The 21,172-nt window shown below is 35.8% G+C and overlaps 1 protein-coding gene across 14 annotated transcripts in view; it reads right to left on the reverse strand.

Annotated features, from left to right (window-relative positions):
- The window catches only part of LOC5566252 (tyrosine-protein phosphatase Lar), a 607,417-nt gene that overhangs the window by 41,493 nt on the left and 544,752 nt on the right, over positions 1 to 21,172 (reverse strand). For 10 of the 14 annotated variants that reach the window (XM_021845273.1, XM_021845268.1, XM_021845272.1 and 7 more), the window contains one exon: positions 10,642 to 10,647. The exons of the other annotated variants lie outside the window; for them this stretch is intronic. In XM_021845273.1, coding sequence (XP_021700965.1) covers positions 10,642 to 10,647 — 6 coding nt within the window. The remainder of the gene's footprint in view (positions 1 to 10,641; positions 10,648 to 21,172) is intronic. 14 annotated transcript variants of the gene reach the window in all.

Genomic DNA, 21,172 nt, shown 5'->3' on the forward strand with positions numbered 1-21,172 from the left:
TTCTGATTAAGTGCATTCATTGGGTTTATAGCCTGAATTAAACAAAAAAGGCTTTGTGTGACACATTATAAGTGTGTACTTTGAATGTGGTTTCCTGCGAGACAAGCAAACAAACATCAGTCAGCCCTCGAGGAGCGACCTAAATGTTCGAGTCCGCACCACTCAGTTATAACTTTTCCCAACTCTGATTGTGAGCAACTTATAAGATATAACCTGAAGTTCAAAATTGTAACCTGCTCTTGTGTTGAGCGATTTATTTTCAATGTAGAGTTCTTTGCACTTTTTTTTAGTATAATTACATGTTAATTAAGAAAGGGATAATTCATCAATTGACAAGAAACACACGGTAAAAACATTACTCAGAAACGATGTGAAAGCTCGATGGTTTTATGAGTTATTTCATCATTTAAAATCATCCCAATTAGTTTACAAAGGTTTTCAAAATGCTCCTGTATAGATTCAAGTGCGATTAAATAAGTATAAACATATTGTAAAAAAAAAATACTGAATTGGAATTAAATTGACATTTCAAAAAATATCGCCTCAAACTTTGTCATCTCTTTCTGTAGGCCTTTAAAAGTTTCACAAGAATAATTATAATTGAAGTTCAGAACATAATTATAATTGGTCCAAGTTGAAAAGTGTTGTAAATCACTCCCTTTGATGGTGTAACACAATTATGAGTGGAAAAAAAGTGCTAACAATAGCACCACTAGCTGTTGAAGAAACAAATCATCATATTTTATGTTTATAGAAATGGACAAGCAAAATGGAACTATGTCTCACGTGTTTGCTTTTTATACAAAGTTATATTAGGGTTTCAACTATAAAGTTGAAGATAGGGGCACAATGAGCACTGTCAATGGTGTCCTAATAGTAATGAATTTAAGTGATCTCCAGTAAGTTTTCAAGTTTATTTCGAATCTATTGAGATTAAGAACTGTATCAAAAAGTATTTAGCAGCATTCAAGATGCTTATACTCCAAGCTGAATGCATTTTTTTTTTTCAATTTTATATCATAATTTCTGACAAACCTTCGATATTCATATACAGTCAAATCTCCATAACTCGATACTAGAGAAACCATCGAGGGGGTATCGAGTTACAGAACACAAAACCAGTGCAATTGTGGACCATCGAGGTAGCCATGAATACAATGAATAGCGTCTCTGGCAATGTTGTTCAGTAGCTCAAGCACTATCATTATAAAAGCCTTCAGATTCGGAATTTTGCCACCAGGTGGCGCTAGTGAGCAAAAAACTTTGGTTGATTAGTCAAGGACTATCACTATTAAAATCATGAGATTCGACATTTCGCCAACTGGTGGCGCCAGTGAGCATAAAGTTTTTGTTTTGCGAATATCTCAGGATCCTTAGAAATTAGAAAGATGGCGTCTTCGGCTTTTTTTAAATTCTTTATAAATATCATTCCAAATATCACATTCATTTGTTATATCTAGGTGTTCTGTGTTAGACAACACAATCATTCTAATAGGGCGATATTCAAAACTGAAAAGGCAATAGATGACTCTTTTTCAGTGGTAGTAAAAACGAAATCCTGAAGCAAAGAAAGCACAATGGAAGATGAACTAAACACAAAAAGTTATGTATTCATATTACGCTTGATTTCTAATCACTACTTTTTCGATCCCGCTTCCTAATTGCAAGTAATTTACGTTTTTCATTATTTTCCATACGTTTTGACAGTTCACCGACTACCATTCTTCCATGCGCTTGTGTTTGAAATTTGAGAAATTTGAGAATCCAGCGTAGCGCGATCAGTGAAAGGAATACACACATCAGTGTCGCCGCTAGGCGGCCAGCACAGATAAACTGAATGTTCGAAGGGTTGTTGTCTGTACTTTTTGCCACTGGCGCCAACTGTTGACGATTAAGATCAAAATAAACAGTAGTTACCCTGTTTAGTAAAACAAATTTAAGCATTTATTAGCATTTTGTTAACAACATATTACATTTTATTTGCCGTCGCAGTTCAGATTTTTTACAGGTGAGTTGATTTCACCTGCATATAAAAGAGAATAGTCTGCGGCAATATTGTTCAGCAACTCAAGCGAAATGATTATGAAAGCCTTGAGATTCGGAATTTTGCCACCAAGCGGCGCTAGTGTACATTAAACTTTTGTTTAGTGGATATCACTGGAGCCTGACCACTTGGAAAGATTGTGTCTTCGGCAGAATTGTACAGTAGCTCAAACGGTATCATTATTTGAGCCAATATATTCGAGATTTCGCCACCAGTGCCGCTGGTAAGCATGATACTTCTCGCGGAACATTACTAAAGGACCTATCTAACATTGAGAGGCTCTCTTTGTTTACTTTCTCTTTCATTAATAACTGAGTCACATTAATGTCTTGTGTTGCGTTTTTTGTATGAAACGCTAGTCAAGGAAATTGACTTTCGATCTATAGTGAAAAACTTCCCAAAATCTTTAGTGTACCACTGTTATAATCGAAAGAGAACGAGAGAGAAGATAATCTCTCATTTGTACATAGGTCCTTTAGTAATGTTCCGCGAGACTTTTCTTTTTTTGATGTATTCGCATTAGACTGGCCCTTAAACAAAAAAGTTGTAAAACTCAACGGGGCACCCCCTAGATATGAGCCTTAGGGTAAGAAAAACACTCTCTAAAAATTTCAACTCAATTGGTTGCTTCACCAGCTGGCGCATTCGATTTGAAGTTTGTATGGGATATTCGTCTCAAATATATTGAAAATTGATCCTATGTCACTGTTTCGTTCCGTATACTAATTATTCGCGTTCAAATAAGCTCAGAATGTCAAATACATTAGTTGATACCCTAATGAACATAATTGCAGAAGGTTGTATCTGGTTTTAATCTCATTTTCATTACTCTTTCAGTTGTTGAAAGATAGGCTTAGATCAGCACTCCAGTACAGTCACTTATATGCATGCGACATGTGCCTCAGCTCGCTTAGCGTCATAGGTGGCTATGATGCGCTTAGTGGCTACCTCCAAGCTATGTTGAAGAAATACAAGCAGTATTGCATGATATACTTCAGATGGTTAAAACACCAACTTTATTCATTTTGATCATGGTACAATCTTCTACAATATTCTTCGCTATTACATCAAGTAGTGTTTTTGTCATTCTGGGTCCGATTGAACGCGATCATCATTTTTCCTGAACCAAACAGTAGATGATGTGCTGTTGCTCATATGTTTGAGCTTAAAATCCCATATTAACTTCAATTCAATTGCGCCAGCTCATGGAACGACCAAATGAGTTGAATTTTTCAGAGAGGCTTCGTCTAATCCCAAGAAATAATCCTGGAGGGTGCCCCGTGGAATCATACAACTTTATTTTTCTCCCATACTGAGCTGGGCCAGTCTAATTCGCATCCCCTGAGCAGAATCTCAATAAGGAAACAAAAAAGTAGATTGAAGTACCTTGCCCCTTTTAATTACGTCCTAATTGCTCATCTTTGACAGATACGCGTATTTCGCGACTATTGTAGACTTCTTCACAGTATACGAGTAACTGACACTGGAGAAGACTGCAAGTGGTAGTCGAAATAGGCGTATCTGTCGAAGATAAGTAATTAGGGCGGAATTAAAAGGTACAAGGTACTCTAATCTACTTTTTTGTTTCTCTATGAAACTTTTGTTTTTACAAGTACCTCAGGATCCTGACTCCTTATAAAGATGACATCTTTGAAAAACTTGTTCAGTAAGTCAAGGATTACCATTGTTCGAGCCATGCAAGTCAAAATTTCACCACTAGGCGATACTAGTGAGCAGGCTTCCGAATTCTCACTCACTCTCATGATAATGGATTTATCCCTCACAGCAATTTTCAACGATTTTATCCGTCCCCAAAACAAAGCGAAAATAGATAATTGCACATTTCCGCAGCTGTGAGAAGTTTGTTTTCTCTTTCTCCGATCCATGGAGAACTTTTCCTGTATCCATCGCCACGAACAGCAGTTGCTTTTATGCACCAAATTACCCACTCCTTTCGTCAAGTTGGTTAGCATGGTTATCGTGTACGCATCGCGGTTGTTTTTAGCAATGTTCTAGGTTCGAATCCCGTCGCCGGCACTAGTTTTTGTTTATCCACATAGTGATAATTCTTGGGAGCAGTTGGTGAGCGAAAATATGATGGAGTGAAAAATAAATTATCCCCATAGTGGAATGATTTTCGGTTATCCTCCATCGTAGCTCCAGGGAAAATTAGTGTGAGCGACAAAGATGTTCACGTGAGGAAGCGAAAAAAAAGCCTTTTCCCTACGTGCGAAAAATCGTAGATTTCACATCATTGATACGAAAATTCAGAACCCTGCTAGTGAGCATGAACTTTTGTTTTACGAATATCTCTAGATCCTCACTACTCAGAAATATGGGGTCATCGGCAAAGTTGTTCAGTAGCTCAACGGCCAACATTATTTGGGCCAAAAATTACAAAATTTTGTCACCAGGTGGCGCAAGAGTGTGACCACTTGAGGTTGATTCACAAATTCCATAACGCAGACATAGCCTATTGTTGACACTCACGCGCCCCCTCGTAACGCATTTTGTACGAATATTTAAAAAAAATCCCTGAGCTGCAACATCTTGAGGACACCCTCCCACCCTATTTGAAATTTGTAAATGGGGCCTTAGAAAGATGGCGTCTCATTCAAAGTTGTTCAGTAGCTTGAGCAATTTGATCCAGAGTTTTGCCACCAGGCGGCGCTAGTAAGCAAGAAAAGTTCGAAGATATCTCAGGATCCTGACCACTTAGAAAGATGGCGTCGGACCACTTAGAAAGATGGCGTCGGAAAAGTTGTTCAGCAGCACAAGGGCTAATATTATTTACGATAAGAGATTCGAGATTTTGTCATAAGGCGGCGCTAGTGAGCATAAAAATTTTGTTTTGAGAATATCCCAGGTCTCGACCGGTGGGATTCGAACCCACGACCCTCAGCTTGGTCTTGCTGAATAGCTACGGCTATCTGGGCCCAGTATATCGAATCTAAAAAAAAATATAGCCTTGTAGCTACTGAACAACTTTGCCGAAGATGCCTTCTTTTTAGGTGGCCAGGCTCCTGAGATATCCGCAACACAAAAGTTCCATGTTCACTAGCGTCGCCTGGTGGCAAAATCTTCAATCTCTTGGCCTATATAATGTTAGTCCTTGAAATACTTAACAACTTTACCGAAGGCTCCATCTTTCCACGAGGTCAGGGTTCTGAGATTTTGCAAATTAATAGTTTCGTGGCACACTAGCGCCGCTTGGTGGTTTTATTCCGTATATGAATGACCACCACATGTCAGCCCTTTAGCTACAGAAAAATTCTTCCGAAGATACCAAAACATCTGCATTACGAGGTATCATATGCTACAAAGTTTGCATTCCTATCCCTCAAGGTTCATATAATGCAAGTCAGAAAAAGCGACCAAGTTCTCAACTACAAGGATGATCCTCAACTCCTAAAGGTAGTTTGTATTTAGCACTGTAACTTTTCAAGGCAGTATTATGCTATCGATTAACGCATACGAGATTTTCAACAACACTCCCAAATGGATAAAATACCATAAGCCATGGGTCTTATATAACGTGGATTCCTATAACGCCCCTCAACCATGTGGATAATAGGCGATCTGACTGTACCATGTTATCAGTGCTGCCAGCATAGAAAATTATCGCTTTCCCGAACCCAGTGTTTAACAAAAAATGCATGATAATAAATCTTCGAGCTGTTTAGCTATAAATAAATGGAAAACCGAGTTTAGTACTGTATTGCTGTTTGAATTTGAGATGCAAATCTTGACAAAACGCGCCCCAAATGCGGTTACATAAAACAGTCAAAGGACACCAGGCAACAGTTATATAAATCACCACCGCCCTAGCAAGAAAAAATATCTTTGACTCCGCATTTCTTGTGAAAAATCTTACCGCGTTTGGTTTTTCCGCATTTGATATTTCGAACGCACACAGCATTACCATTGCATACTTAAATTTTGCTCAAGATTCGTTTTTATTAACGTGCAGAAATGTGAATCTTTCCTGAAAAACTGGTTTTCAGGTGAAGAATATTCTTATCTTGCCAAGCATTCTATTTATTCTATGTCGAACGGCATTGAATGATTTTGAAGTTTTTAAAGCTTCTTGATCAGTGTTGCCAGCCATATCAACATTTGTGCTTCAGCCGACTGTATGGCATGCAACACATCCTTCAACTTTGATGAACATTCGGTATCGTTATCTTCAATATTTAATGATATCAGTATGGCTTTTTGATAATAATCCATATAATTGGCTTTTTGATAACAATTGAATAGTGTTGCCATCTACAATCAGAATATTTGGAAAGTTCTCAATCCATGCTTAAACTTCGTCGAATATCTTGGATCAGTATTTTCACATCTAGACGTTGCATTAAAAAAAAAACATTATTATTATAACCCTGATTTTTTACGACCGGTTCTTTTTACAGGGGGTTTGTAAACAGAGGTTGGAGTGTATAAAGATTCGGGACAAAAATCAAAATTGGAAGATCATGACATTTCAGCACCTTGTTATGGAAAGGAAAGTTTTTCTTGATCGAAAGAGCTGTCATTTGTATAAACGGCTTATGATGTACGTATAATCGCAAAACTGTTTCAAGCGCCAATTTCATTATTTTCCATTAAAAACCTTGCAAGTTGTACTTACATTGCTCATAATAATAGTGGATTACAACAAAACTGTATCATGTAGATGAAATTTAGAGGAAATTTTGTTATATTTTTTGTTATTTTAACTACTAATCAGCCAAAATTATAACATATTTTGTTAAAAAATACTTGCTATCTAGGTAACTAACTCTGTAACAGTCAAGGTACCCTTCTAGATACCGTGGTAACAATGCTGTTGTAATCCACTCGTCGGGAAGCGCTCAAAATGAGACCAAATTCATTTGCATTCCATTTAAAGATTAGATTTTATTCGGATTAGAGAATTAGGTTTGGTTTTTCAACAACTCATCAAAAAATCCTTATTCATTTCATCATAATGAATCGAACGAAAAATCGATTAATCAGAAGAAAAACATCGATGTTCGGAACATCGATTCAAAATCCCTCAACGCTACCTGAGAATCATAACCTAATGTGAATAGAAACATAGACAAACAGAAATAACAGCTAATTGTTCTAAAACAATTATCAATTAAAACATATGACCACGAGTCTTAATGCCCTATGCTAAAAATACTGATTTCCGCCTTTCTGAAAATAGGTGGCGGTAGTGTGCAAACGTCAAACTCGAACAAAAGCAATAAGAGCGCCACGAGTGAACATATGGCACACTATCAAATTCTAATGATCTAATCAAATGCTGAATGATTGAATAAATGTGTTGTGTCTGTTTATCTGTGTTATGTCTATTTATCTATGATATAAATTCACGTTGACCAACTGTAGAATACTATGGTACCGTAAATTCGGGTGTAATTGATCAGTAGGGTGAAATTGATCACTGTGTCACGCGATTTTATTTCTTACTAATAATGCACAAAATTCATTGTAACATATATTAAATGAACGGTGTTTCCCAGCAAACCAGAGATCATATAAGGATGTGAATTTCAAATTGTATAATTGTGCATTTTACGTTGGAGTTGGATATGATGCAAAATTGAATTACTTGAACTTGTTTATGGAGTCAGTAATTCGATCTGATTTAAATTTGCATCTAAACAAATTCCAACTTCATATAACAAAATATGTAACTTCAAATTATCATTCCCTTGCGATTTCTATTTCACTCGATATGATTCTATTATAATCTTGAATGAGAGATTAGATATGAGTTCATCTGATGTAAATATAAAATCATACTGGGGAAGAGTGCACATCGCTGGATGCATCTCAATAACCAAGCATAAACCGATCAAGCGGTACATGACCAAATTGATACTGGATATTTAAATATCAATGTTTATCAGAAACGCAATGACATCACTTCACATAAGATTTCTGCTTATTTTCTTCCATAATCACTTCACTATGAGGTGGATGTATTGGGTCAGCGTCTGGGGTCATAAATTGGTCCGCATTTACTCTCCTGACTCATGGTGATGTTACAGTTACATACCTACGTTTACTTGATGAAAATCACAAATGAAAAGATGCTTCAGCGATTTACTGATTAATTATTACAACTTTTTGTGTAAAACTTGAAAACCAATGGTCACAATTTTGCAGCATGTCTCACGATTTTTCATTTATGTTTCTTTGCTATGTTTGTAAAAATTAAATCATACAAAGTGCAATACACTGTCATACGCGTTAGTCATACTAAACGCCAACTCAATTCGTTTGGAGTTGTATTGGCCATGATTAATTGCCAAAAATATATGTACGGTTAAAAAGTGCAATACGCCCCCCTGAGGAAAAAAGTGCTCCATCACAGTAGCAAATACATTACATCTAAAATCTGTTATGTTGGGTGTTGTTCATTTAGTTATTGCACTGCACGCAACTTTTTTGTGCCATGTAGCTACTGAAAAGGGTACAAGATGCTTTTTGTAAACGATACAAATCATGATGTTTCAAAACAAACCGTGCAGTATGCCCCTCCCGTTGAAACAAGTTGCACGGCGTTGCAGCAATGTTCTCAAATAGAATTCCACCACCTGCTAAGCTTAAATGAATCCATTGGCAGTCGTCTTCCGGTAAAAGCTTGTTTAAAAATTACAATAATAAAGCATGGATATCATTCACAATAAGGCTTGCTTGCTTGGGAATGAAGTTAAGCGTATTGTCCCGTTCGGGCATATTACACCGAATTACCCTATATGGCTTCCAAATTTGTGCAAATAAAGAAAATTCTCGCATTTTCAACAATTTGGTGTTACCAAATAGCGAACTCTGTTACATGAACAAAATTTTTGGCTGGGTAATAATAATAATTACTAATGTATCATTATTGTAGCTAACTGATGTATTTACGATATGTATCGATGAAAATTTCTCTTGAACATGGGTGGCAGTATAAATGGGGTAGACGGACATACCTGCAGATGAGCTATATTATTGGATTTATATTTGCCAGATTTCCGTGTCATTCAACAGTGGCTGAACGGAACAGTGGTAGCCAATATGATTACCGATCTGAAGATCATTGCGTGAAGACTTGCATCTACTCGTTTTGCCTTTTTTATTTTTTGTTTGTTTGTTAAAACCAAGTCATATAAAGTGCAAAATACTATTATATACGAAATTATAGAAAACACCAAACGAACTCGTCTGAAGTTGTATTTCCCACTGCATTTTCTGGAATATACGTATATGGCCTCCACTTATGTCCACATAGAGGGAATCTGTGCATTTTAAACAATCTTTTATTTCCGAATAAGCGTTCACTTTACTGATTTGAATCTCAGTTATGTGAACAAATTTGTTGGCTGGGTTGTCTTCAATAATGTATATTTGTGTATAGTGAGGTTTTTTGTGTCCCAGAATTTTTATTTCTATGAAAATAATACAAAATTCCAGAATCAAGTTTGGTGTGAAATTGATAGACATCCATAAACTTCAAGTTCTAAACAATAATTTGGACATGGTATAAACCTGAAAGTTTGTGAGGATTCTAAAAATATATCTCCAAAACAGATTTTACTATCCAACCTCTTACTAATTTGCTCGTTTTGTTGAAAAATTTGATTTTCTGCTACAAAGTAGAGAAATCTTTTGGAAGTTGCCTACATTTAGGCGTTTTCGCGGTATTCTTGAAATTTAATTATTGATTATTTCCATAAATATTATCTCGTTAAGAATTTGGCGAGCATATTTGAATTGAGAAGGCCCAAATTAAGTATGTAAAGTTAATTTCAAAACTAACAATAATCACATTGACAAGTGATCAATTTCACCCCGAAATGGGATGCCCCGATTTTTAATTTTAGAGCTGATTTTTGGCACTAATATCACATTTGTTAGAAAATTTCGGTGCATGAGCCAATAAGTTGTATGATATTGTTGAAATTTTAGAAAGCATACCAAAAAAACAGTGAAAAACGATCAATTTCACCCGAAATTACGGTATTCCTATGGTTTCCAGAAATCCCTGACTGGCTGGCACCACCATGGGGACGTATTGATCCACATAGCCCACACCCTCTCCAATTGGTGTATTGGTTGCATAGCTGACCAGTATTTTAGGTCGATTTTTCGATTCAACAGGAACAATACCATAAGTAGTAGAAATTTTTATTTTTTTGTCTTTTGTCTTGCACTTTTACAAAATAGCTCAAAAGCTATTTTTCTCAAAAGTAGTTTTTGCCCCTCTCCAATTTACCCCCTTAATCCAATTTAGAACTGAGAAAAGGACTGAAAAGCTTAATAGATGCGTAATGGAACATTTTCAACAACTTTTTTCTTCTATAATGTTCTACACCACAAAAACTGCTGCGCGCTGATGCGCTATAGTTACAGTCGCATAATTCCAAAGCCCACAGAAGAAAAAAAAGAGTAGGGCTAGGGAATTTCAATGATAGCCATAGAGCCACAGCGAACTTTTATTTTCAAGAAATAAACCACTTTGCGTGTATTGTAGCTTTCGTAATTTCCGAGCTCCGACGTATCCGACAATTAAATGTAATATGCGGTGAAAGGAAAGGTCACACACTACTCACTTTTAACTATGGATCGTGTTTTTTATCGGTTTCGGGGGCGTCCGAGACGCGACGTCGCGGTGCGTTGTTGGAAAAATTGATTTTGTAATTTACGATGGTGGTTTGCGATTTTTTTTTGTTTCGGGCGCACGCAAACATCAATCGCGTGGGCGGCAAGGGAGACGAGAGCGCAATCCTCCCGAGAGGGCATACAGAAATCAAAGATAAAAAAGCACATAACACAGACAAATGCATCCGCGTGGATGAGTTTTGTTCGATAAATTGAAGCGATTTTCGCATCGGGCGTCGGAATTTTCATCGATGCACATGGGATTGTTAATCGCATCGCAGGCGGATGAGAACGAGGTTGACAGGGTGCGAAAAAAATGCAGCGGTCATGGAAATGGCGGATATTTATTACATCAGTGCGGTTGTAGGTTGACCCCCAGCCGAGTCCGAGGTCCGCGGATGGTTCGATAGGAGATTACGTTCGGTGCAAGCCGGAAATGGTACAGAGAAGCAGTGGAAGAAAAATTAGGTTCGGTTGCCTGGAGCGCGCGCAGTTTTCAACGTTTCACAAATTGGAAGATTAAATGTATGTACGAAATTGCAATGCTAGATAGAGAGGAAGCGAGAAACGACTGGTAAACCTATATTGATGACAAAAGTGATACGGGTAAGGTGCGATGAGTATTGATCAGTGCATCTCATAAAAAGCTTAAACTCCTCTGTAGATAAATTTTTGCGAATAAGTTCGTTAGCGCCCTTCAATATTCATAGAAAAGAGAATATTAAATACATTGCGAATTGGGGTATTTGTTGGCTTTTTGAAGACATTACATTCAGTGCATTTGCGAAGGTCAGGCTGTGAATATTTTGAGGCATCTTTTGTGACCGTAAAACATTCACTTTTGTGCCATTCAACGCTTCGAATAGCCAAAAAATCTGCAACGGTGATAAAGATGATTTCATAATTTCAAAATTGTTTCCCAGTGTGATAGTTTATTAATTTATTACATGTAAAGTACAAAAATCTGTTTGAAGTACTATTATGTAATTTTGAATTGTACATTTTTATCAATGAAGATTTGTTCGCAATGAGATTGGATGGCTAAAATGATGCCTATATAAAATATAGAGGAAGATCCCCTAGTACCGGATACACGAGCCACTGAATTTATAACATTGAAACCATTGGCTTTATGTCATTTCGTTACCCATTTATGATAAATATCAGCATTATTGTTGTATACTTAATGTGGCCTCCAATATAATGACATATATCGAAGTTATATTGTTTAGTACCTCATTGAATTTTTCCACTTAAGAGTTAGTGATTCGTTGTATTTGATTACTTTTAGTTGTGTTCAGTATAATAGTATTGAAAACCAATATACGTACAAAATTCTTAGATTTAACATACTCTAACTTGGTTCTCGTATGGAATATTCGAATAAAATTTTAACAATGAACAAATATGCTCAAATTCTTACAAAATTTAGACTTGCTTAAAAGCTGAGTACTAAGGAAAAGTCGTTTAAAATAATTCAGAGATGAACCAGCCTCGACCTGAGCTGAAGCTCTCTTCAATAAAGATAAAAATATAACCAAACATAATAATAATTTTTAATAGTTCATATTACAAGTGTACCTAAAATTTCATTTTTCTTGTTTATTCGTCGATTGGTCATTTTCCACCCAGGCAAAAATGTATTGATAAGCCAACTTTTTTACTAAATTGTTGCTGTACATATTTTTAAACAAAAATTTATATTTTTTTCTGCTTTTTTATCTGGTGTTTAACTTTTAACAGGTGTACAACCCTATATGTGTGATTTGAGTTTAATTTATCTTACAAGAATTTCATCAACTTCCTCTTATTTTTTGAAAAATTATACTACTACTTGTTCGGTATGGTAACCCTTTTTATTGCATGTCTGATGCCTAAATCCATGAAAAATAAAGGTGTTTTGAGACTCTTATGCGAAAATAACAAATATATCCTGCAACAAATTAAGCTGTTCTAAACTGGAGGACAAGAGATATAAGATCACAATTTATTTTGATCACATTTGGTTCAAGTACTGTGTAAAATACCACAAATTACGCCAAACTTTTATATGATGATTTCAACGAATGTTTTATTGATTTTTATTATTATTTCATATTATTTCGCCTAAATGTTGCATGTGATTTTCAATGGAGAACAAATGGTAACAAACAAAAAATAACACCGACTTGAAATTTTGACCAATCCAATGCTGGGAAAATTCTCCACGTTTTTGTAGTGTAATTCTTTGCAAAATTTGTGTAAAAAAAAATCCAATAAAAATTTGGCCGAAGTACTTATGAAGTAAGATTAACAATTTCCGCTTCGTATGAGACAAAAAAAACAATTGGATCACAGAGGTATGGAGAAAACACTTATGTTTTTGCTTCGTGTATGTTTCTTAAGGTATGCCTACAAATTTTTGTACGGGAGTGTACAGTACAGGACAAAATTAATTTGTTTTTTCATACGAAATGGACAATTTTTAAAGCTTGGATCTCAATTTGCAGTGCCCTATAGCTTGAAATTAAGCCAGCAGAGAATCAAAAGCTTTTTAAAAGCAAACTGTTGAGTTCTCGCAAATCTACTAATTTGTCAGATTTTGATATACGGTGTTTTGCAAAGTTTCTTCATATTTTTTTACTTTTTTTCAGTGATGTGAAATTAGGATGGCCCGCATTGATTCCATGTACTACGATTTCAACAAAACAAACTTCATGTCTATGAACAGCTTTCTTCTTGGAATCGACTGGGAATCAATTCTGGCAGATAGTGAGATCAGTTCAGTAGTGAAAACTTTTTCCATCGTTTTGTTGTATGCTATCGATCGTTTTACACCAAAAAGACAAAAACGGTCGAAGTCTTATCCTCCATGGTCCAATCCTCATCTAAAACGGCTGAAATCTTTCAAAAGATGCCATCTTAAAAAGTACTCCAAGCACCATACTGATTTCTTCAAGTTACAGTACAATGCATCAAATAGGATGTACAAAGACTTGAACGATCAACTTTTCTCCGATTATCAGCAACGCATGCAACTCGATCTGAAAAACAATCCTAAAAAGTTCTGGAGTTATATCAACGACCAGCGCAAAGAAAGCGGTCTACCATCTTCTATGAAACTCGGAAATGTCGAAACATCATCAATCGCTAGAATTTGTAATCTTTTCCGTGAACACTTCTCAAGTGTGTTTACTGACGAGCTACTAAACGATGATGAAGTTTTGAGAGCTGCTAATAATGTACCTCACCACTCATCATGCGGTCAGCACCCTACAGTCACAACTCAAATGGTGGAAACAGCATTATGCAAGCTCAAATCATCTTCGAACCCCGACCCAGATGCAATCCCATCCATCATCCTAAAAAGGTGCTCATCAAGTCTGTCTGCCCCACTATCATTCATTTTTAATTTGTCGTTAAAATGTGGAACGTTTCCCAGTCACTGGAACGATTCATTCGTATTTCCCATTTACAAAAAAGGTTGTAAACGTGACGTTTCTAATTATCGCGGAATTGCTGCCCTGTGTGCGGTCTCAAAATTGTTTGAACTGATAGTTTTGGAGTTCATTACACATAACTGCTCTCTTTATATCTCTGAGATCCAACTCGGATTCATGCCGAAGAGGTCCACTACAACTAATCTGTTGTCATACATATCATTTGTTACTCGCTGCATCCAGGATCAACTTCAAGTAGATGCAATCTATATTGATCTCTCCGCTGCTTTCGACAAAATCAACCACAAAATAGCGGTCGCTAAACTCGAGAAGCTGGGATTCAGTGGCGCTTTCCTCTCATGGCTTCGGTCTTATCTCGTTGGTCGTACAATGTCCGTTAAGATTGGTGACTGCATCTCATCACCTTTCTTTGTGTCATCTGGCGTTCCTCAAGGTAGCCACTTAGGACCTTTCATCTTTCTTCTCTACATTAATGATGTTAATTTGTCCCTCGAGTGTTTTAAACTGTCTTATGCCGATGATTTTAAGTTGTAAAATGTTATAAAATGCGACAACGATACCGCATTACTACAAAAACAACTAGATGTCTTCGTAGTTTGGTGCAAGAACAACAAAATGATTTTGAACGCGTCTAAATGCTCAAGCATTTCTTTTAGCCGTAAGCACACCATCACAGAATTCAATTATCACATAGGAGAAGTTACTCTGAACCGCGTGAAGTCGATAAAAGATTTAGGAGTTATGGTAGATTATAAATTGACATTTAATGATCATATTTCATATATTGTTTCGAAGGCATCTAAGAGTCTAGGTTTTATATTCCGCGTTGCCAAACACTTCTCTGATATTCACTGCCTCAAATCGCTTTACTGCTCTTTAGTACGCTCCGTTTTAGAGTATGCAGCAATTGTGTGGGCTCCTTTCTACCAGAATAGCATTCAACGCATTGAATCCATTCAACGCAAATTTTTGCGGTTTGCGCTGCGGAATTTGCATTGGAGAGATCCTTTGCATCTTCCTAGCTACATTGACAGATGTCAATTAATACATTTGAACCTGCTATCCACACGTCGAGACGTTTGCAAACTTCTTTTTGTATCGGATTTGATTCAATGTAGAATTGATTGTTCAAATCTTTTAGAAAAATTGAATTTTGATATTCATATTCGAACTCTTCGGTCTCATCTCTTTTTCCGATTACCCACAAATCGGACCAATTATGGTTATCATGAACCTGTGATTAGCATGTGCCGTCTGTTCAACCAATATTGTAATGTTTTCGATTTTCATCTTTCCCGTCCTGTTTTGAAGCATCAGTTTGTTTAAATGTTAGGTGTTTAATATGTAGATAAGGAAAAGTTAAGTTAAGTTTTATTTATGTATCATTGGGAATTGTAATCTGTTGATACGAAAAGAAGGGTAGATTTTGTGCCTATTTGAGAGAGAGCATTGTTTACGAGGTCAGAATACAAACTTTTTTGCTGACACATTTAGGCCTATACAATCTTTTAGAACAATCTATTTGGAGCAACTTAGCTCAAAAACCGAAATTTCTATCTCTTACGGTTCGCGAGTTATGATTTTTTTTGAACAATAAACTTAGGATCGTCCTAAAAAAACAGTTTTTTTTCTCGATAACTTTTTATACGATAATTTCTCGCAAAAACTTTGTTCCGAGCACTTTTAGGATTTTTGATAGCGCAGCTATACTGTTCTATCTCTTATGATTACATAGTTATAAGAGATTTTCTTCGAAAAAATGGTTGTTTACAAAAGCCAATATCTCTGAAAGGCATATATGGATTCTTAATCTTTGGTCATTATCAGAAAGATAATGCTTTCCTAAATTTATGGCAAAAAAGCAGTGAGAACGTTTTTAGTTTGAAATGATTGAACAAATTTTGAAAAAAATCTATTTTTTAACGAAAATCGTCCATAATTTGAAAAATAATCGAGATAGCTCATTAGTGGCTTAAGAAAATATGTCCAGAATTAAGAGTTCTGAAAGTGTTCGATGCAAATTATTCATGATAAATCATCGCTTTAAGATATATTCACCATAAATCGAAATTTATTTGGTAAAGAAAACCGAAAAAAGAGATATTTGCGTAAAATCCGGTTCCGTCTCTTATATTATCAACCCTAAACGATAACAAAACGTATCCTTTGACGAATTCCTTCACATTAACAAAACCTTACTTCCCGTATACCGTTTTGATTCATATTACGGAAACTTAAGGGCTCAGTGAAGTATAACCGATTGAAAAGCATATAAATTGAAACATAATGTAAGATACCTGTGCGTTATCAGGCTTCTAAAACACTTAGCTGCTGAACGGTGAGTGGAGATTCGGATTCCATAAATTGAATTACCTAAAATAAATAGAAATTAATGATCTTTCCATCATTCTTATTCCGGACGCAACCTCACTTTTGCTCCATTTCACGGACACCTTGTTTCGTATTCCGGACAGCTCTCAAACACCAACACTTCACTAGTAAAATTATAAATTAAACTCCCGCAATGGTACGAGCAACGTCAAAACTAATTGCGCAAACATAATTTTTCATGGATTGCTGTTTAAAATTATTATAAAAACGCGCCCGAAAGTTAGGAACATTCGAACGGCAAATTTTGAAACATTTCAGTTGAACAAACTAGAGTTTCCGGAATTAGAAGCTGTCCGGAATTTGAATCAGAACGGTAGAGGTATCTGCAATAATCTTATCTGGGCATCCAACTTATCCCATTCAATTTATTAAATCTGCCACAACGCAGTAGCCAGGGCACCATTCGCCTGTTGAAGAATGCATGAATTTTGTGCATGAGCCAAATATAAGTTGCAATAGACCTCTGCACTGTTTTGATTTTGTATGGGATTTTGACGTTTACTGGCCTTGTTGTTTACACAATTTATGTAAGAGTGAAAGAGAGAGGATGAGTTTTGTGCAGATCCCTATTGTCTGTCTAAGGTAACGAACCAGAAGGTAGGCATGGATCACTTTGAAACTGCTTCAGCAAAAAAATTTCCTTTATTCAACTCCTTAGATCCCGCTTACTATGATCGACTCAATATCGATACACGTATATTCAATTTCAAAGGACTTCACATACAGTTATTTCGGTTGTTCTAGCAAATATCTCTTTTTTCGCTTTCTTTACCATATACATTTCGATTTATGGTGAATATATCTTGAAGCGATGATTTTTCATTGATACTTTGTATTGAACACTCTCAGAACTTTTAGTTTTGGACATTTTTTCTAAAGCCATCAAAGAACTAGCTTGATCTTTTTTTTCAAATTGTGGGCGATTTTTGTTTAAAAATATATTTAAAAGAAAAAGACAATTTATACCGTCTTCAGCATAGGCTGCACAGACTGAACAATCACTAACATTAGGCAACGGACAACACGAAACACCCAGTAGCCCAGTGATGATTTTTTTGTTTGACGAAAATGTTCTACCGACTGGAGCGGGAACCCACACTTCGTAGCACAATACGCCTAGACGAATGGCGCCGCTAACCACACCACGAAGCCTCATATTATTTTCAAAATTTTTGTAATCACTTCAAACAAAAAACGTCCTCACAGTTTTTTTTTCTCATAAATAGAGGAAAACATTATCTTCCTGATGACACAAGATTGAGAAGATTGAGAATCCGTATGCGCCTTTCAGGGATATTGGTTTTTGAAAACAACATTTTTTTCGAAGAAAATCTCGGATAACTCTGCAACCATAAGAAATATAACAGTAGTTTCTTCGGCACAAAGTTGCGTTATTTAAAATCTTAAAAGTGCTCTGAACAAAATTTTTGCGAGAAATTATCGTAAATTAAGTTATTAGGAAAAAATGATTTTTTAGGACCACCCTAAGTTAATTGTTTAAAAAAACATTACTCGCGAACCATAAGAGATAACAATTTGGGTTCTTCGGCAATGTTTCTCCAAATAGATTGTTCTAAAGATGGTCTACACATTGTATAGGCCTAAATGTGTCAGCAAAAAAGTTTATATTATTATCTCGTGAACCATGCGGGCCACATCACTGAAAAAAATGTACAAAAAATATGGAAAACCTTTGCCGAAGATACCATGCAGCTGAAACTGACGGTTTAGACGCAAACATTTTTGTCTTCCTAGATATGGATTTGGGACTAATGTGCAATGCCTTTTTTATAGGTCAACTTGAATTTTGTTAGCGTGCATTAGCCCAAGGCTAGGCCCTTTTGATTTTCAAATCAGCAAAAGAGAAATGTTCCGATTGAAGGTTCTCTTGATGGAGAGAGATCGGATCATGGGATAAATGAATTATTTGTAAAAAAAAATATTGGTCGTTTTGAATATCGTGTTCATAATGATAAGTTTTTTTGATTATGTTGACAATGCAATGTTTGCATAGTTGGTGTGTGTTGGGAGATACTATCGAATGGTATCTTCGGTTGAAAACCACGCTCTCTTGCATCTATTGTGTCTACGAATAGCACTTCAGTAATATCACGATTTAATCACTGATTATTTGTATCTCGCCTTTTTAGAGTTATACCAGGCAAATATGGTAGAAGTTTAAAAATATCTTAGAAACCCTAGTAACTTTGTGAATGTTGTATTCTGATTGATAGTTGGATGCACTCATTACGCGTTATGATTATTAGTGAGTGAAAAAAAATCATGTGTTGAGGTGGGATTCGAACCCACGACTCTTGTATGCTAAACGAGTGCTTTGCCAACTAAGCTACCAAGCCCCTTGATGACCCAACGACTCAGAAGGTTACAAGTTTCGAATTCAAATCCCAACATGCGGATTCTTCTCAAAACCCATTTCCATCCATCTCATGTACACTAGAGCTGTGTAAATGTCGATATTATCGATAATAACAACATTTTCGTATCAATTTTTCGATACGATATCCGATATATCTCGACCCGATATTTTCCGATATCGATAAAACTAATGTCGGTATTTCATAAATGAAACTGAGTCAATAAAATGTCCCTTGGCCATGACAAAGAATTACTACGAAATTCAAGAAATAGACTCTATAATGCAACAAATACACACGCAAGTACACACGAGCGCAGAGCGAGTGCGATTCATTTAGGGGAACTAGATGTAAAATGCACCACCCTCGTTTTGAACGAACGACGTGTTTTGGAACGCTTTTTTTCACCCGAGATAATAGAACATGTTTAAAAATGCTTCTCTATTGTGTTTTCCTGACAAAAATCTTGTTAAAACTGAAAAAAAACTTTTTTGGCTGTTTTTGTTGTAATTTTGTGAGATTTTCTTGGTCATTTTTCAGGTAGATAAAAAACCAAACTTTTAAAACTATCGCCAGGAATCGCCTTGTGCACTCCCATAGTTTGTATTCCAGTGTTGAATTTATCCTTAAAAAGCTTATTGAAGAACTTAAACTTTAATCAACACACTTAATTTATTTTATGGATTTCTGTGAAATCTCAACAGCTGAACAGTTCGGTAAAAAAAGTTAACGGAGTATGGTAAGTTTTTACAGTTTTAGGTAAAAATTCACCGGAATCCGTTAAATTCCGAAGAAATACGGTGTTTTATTTCACCGAATTGTTCAGCTGTTCAGATTACGATGAAATTCACCGATTTCCGGTAAAATGAGCTTAGTGTGAACCCATGGGACAAAATGCCCACCCTAATGCCCCCAAAACAGCCATTTGAATTAAAATTCTTGCTAACGTAATGCCAAATTTGAGCCTTACAAATGCGCATTTTTTGTATCCGCATGCATAGCATTGAACAATATAACGTCTGATCAGGGATGCCAAGTCAATTTATCCAAAATCTGGAAGATTTTGAAAATTTGTCTGGAAAGAGACGAACCAGCCAAGGGCTGAAAGTCTCTATAATAAAGATATAATAATAATAAAATTTGTCTGGAATAGTCTGGATCGTTTATGTCGTATATGGAGAACCTTACAAATTATTTACAAAACCTTACAAATTCATTTCAAATTTTATCTGGATCTTCCAGATTTTTGTAAAATGGGACCTTAAATGTCTGGAATATTCCAGACAAATCAACGATGCATCTGATCAAACGTCCTTATGTATGCAACGTATATGCAAGCATGATTGTGTGCGTCCGTTTCCAGCACGGCTAACTCCGATTCTCGAGGGGTGAGTTTTACATCGCAAAAAATAAAAATTCAGACAAGCACGCATTTTTTGAAAATTGATATATTAGCCCCAGAGAAGTGTTAATGCATGGCTGTTTTAACTATTTGATAGAAAACATGTTTGTCGATTTTCATACAAACTGTTCAATTTTGGCATACTGTAACGTTGCACTCGTATGAGTTTTAAAAGAATGAAATTTTCTCAGTAAATCACAAATATGGTCAATTCCATTATTCTAGACACAACTGTAGGTAAACCGATTATACTTTCTGAAATTCTTCTTATCAAAAAGCTCTTTTGTTCACAATTCTTCCTGAATTTCGTAACAAACATCAACTCTTATAATGATTACCAGAAAACTTCATAGGAGTTCTTTTTCTTGATGAGAAACATTCGTCAAGTATTTGCGAATCATATTCATTTAGGCAAAGAAGCCAATTATTTGTTTTGGCAGCCATCATTACTATGCAGCTGTCCATTTTAAAGAAATAAAACACAATACTCATATTTATTGACATTGATAAATCTTAGATTGATTATTCGAATTATAGCGATGGAATTAGTTTCGTAAATTACTGAGTCTCCTGCTTACAAAATAATCTTCCGGCTTGGCTGTATAGAACCCACGATCTCAGATAATTTTGAAAACAGAAAAAATGTTGGAAAAAGCTTAACGAATTTATGTTTTTTTTTATAAAAAAAAGTGTACTGTGGCGTGTGTTTCTATTTTTTTAATGAAGTGAAAAACAGCTACGAAACACCAATAAAAATCATAATGAGGACTATACATGGGAAGATTTTTTGAAATTGCCTAATTAATGAACATATCTGTGTTATTGAGTATGGGTAATAGCTCAATTGTAGGGTTTACATTAGAGGTCATCGCTT

This window comes from Aedes aegypti, chromosome 2, assembly GCF_002204515.2.
Source record: "Aedes aegypti strain LVP_AGWG chromosome 2, AaegL5.0 Primary Assembly, whole genome shotgun sequence".
Classification (NCBI taxonomy): domain Eukaryota; kingdom Metazoa; phylum Arthropoda; class Insecta; order Diptera; family Culicidae; genus Aedes; species Aedes aegypti.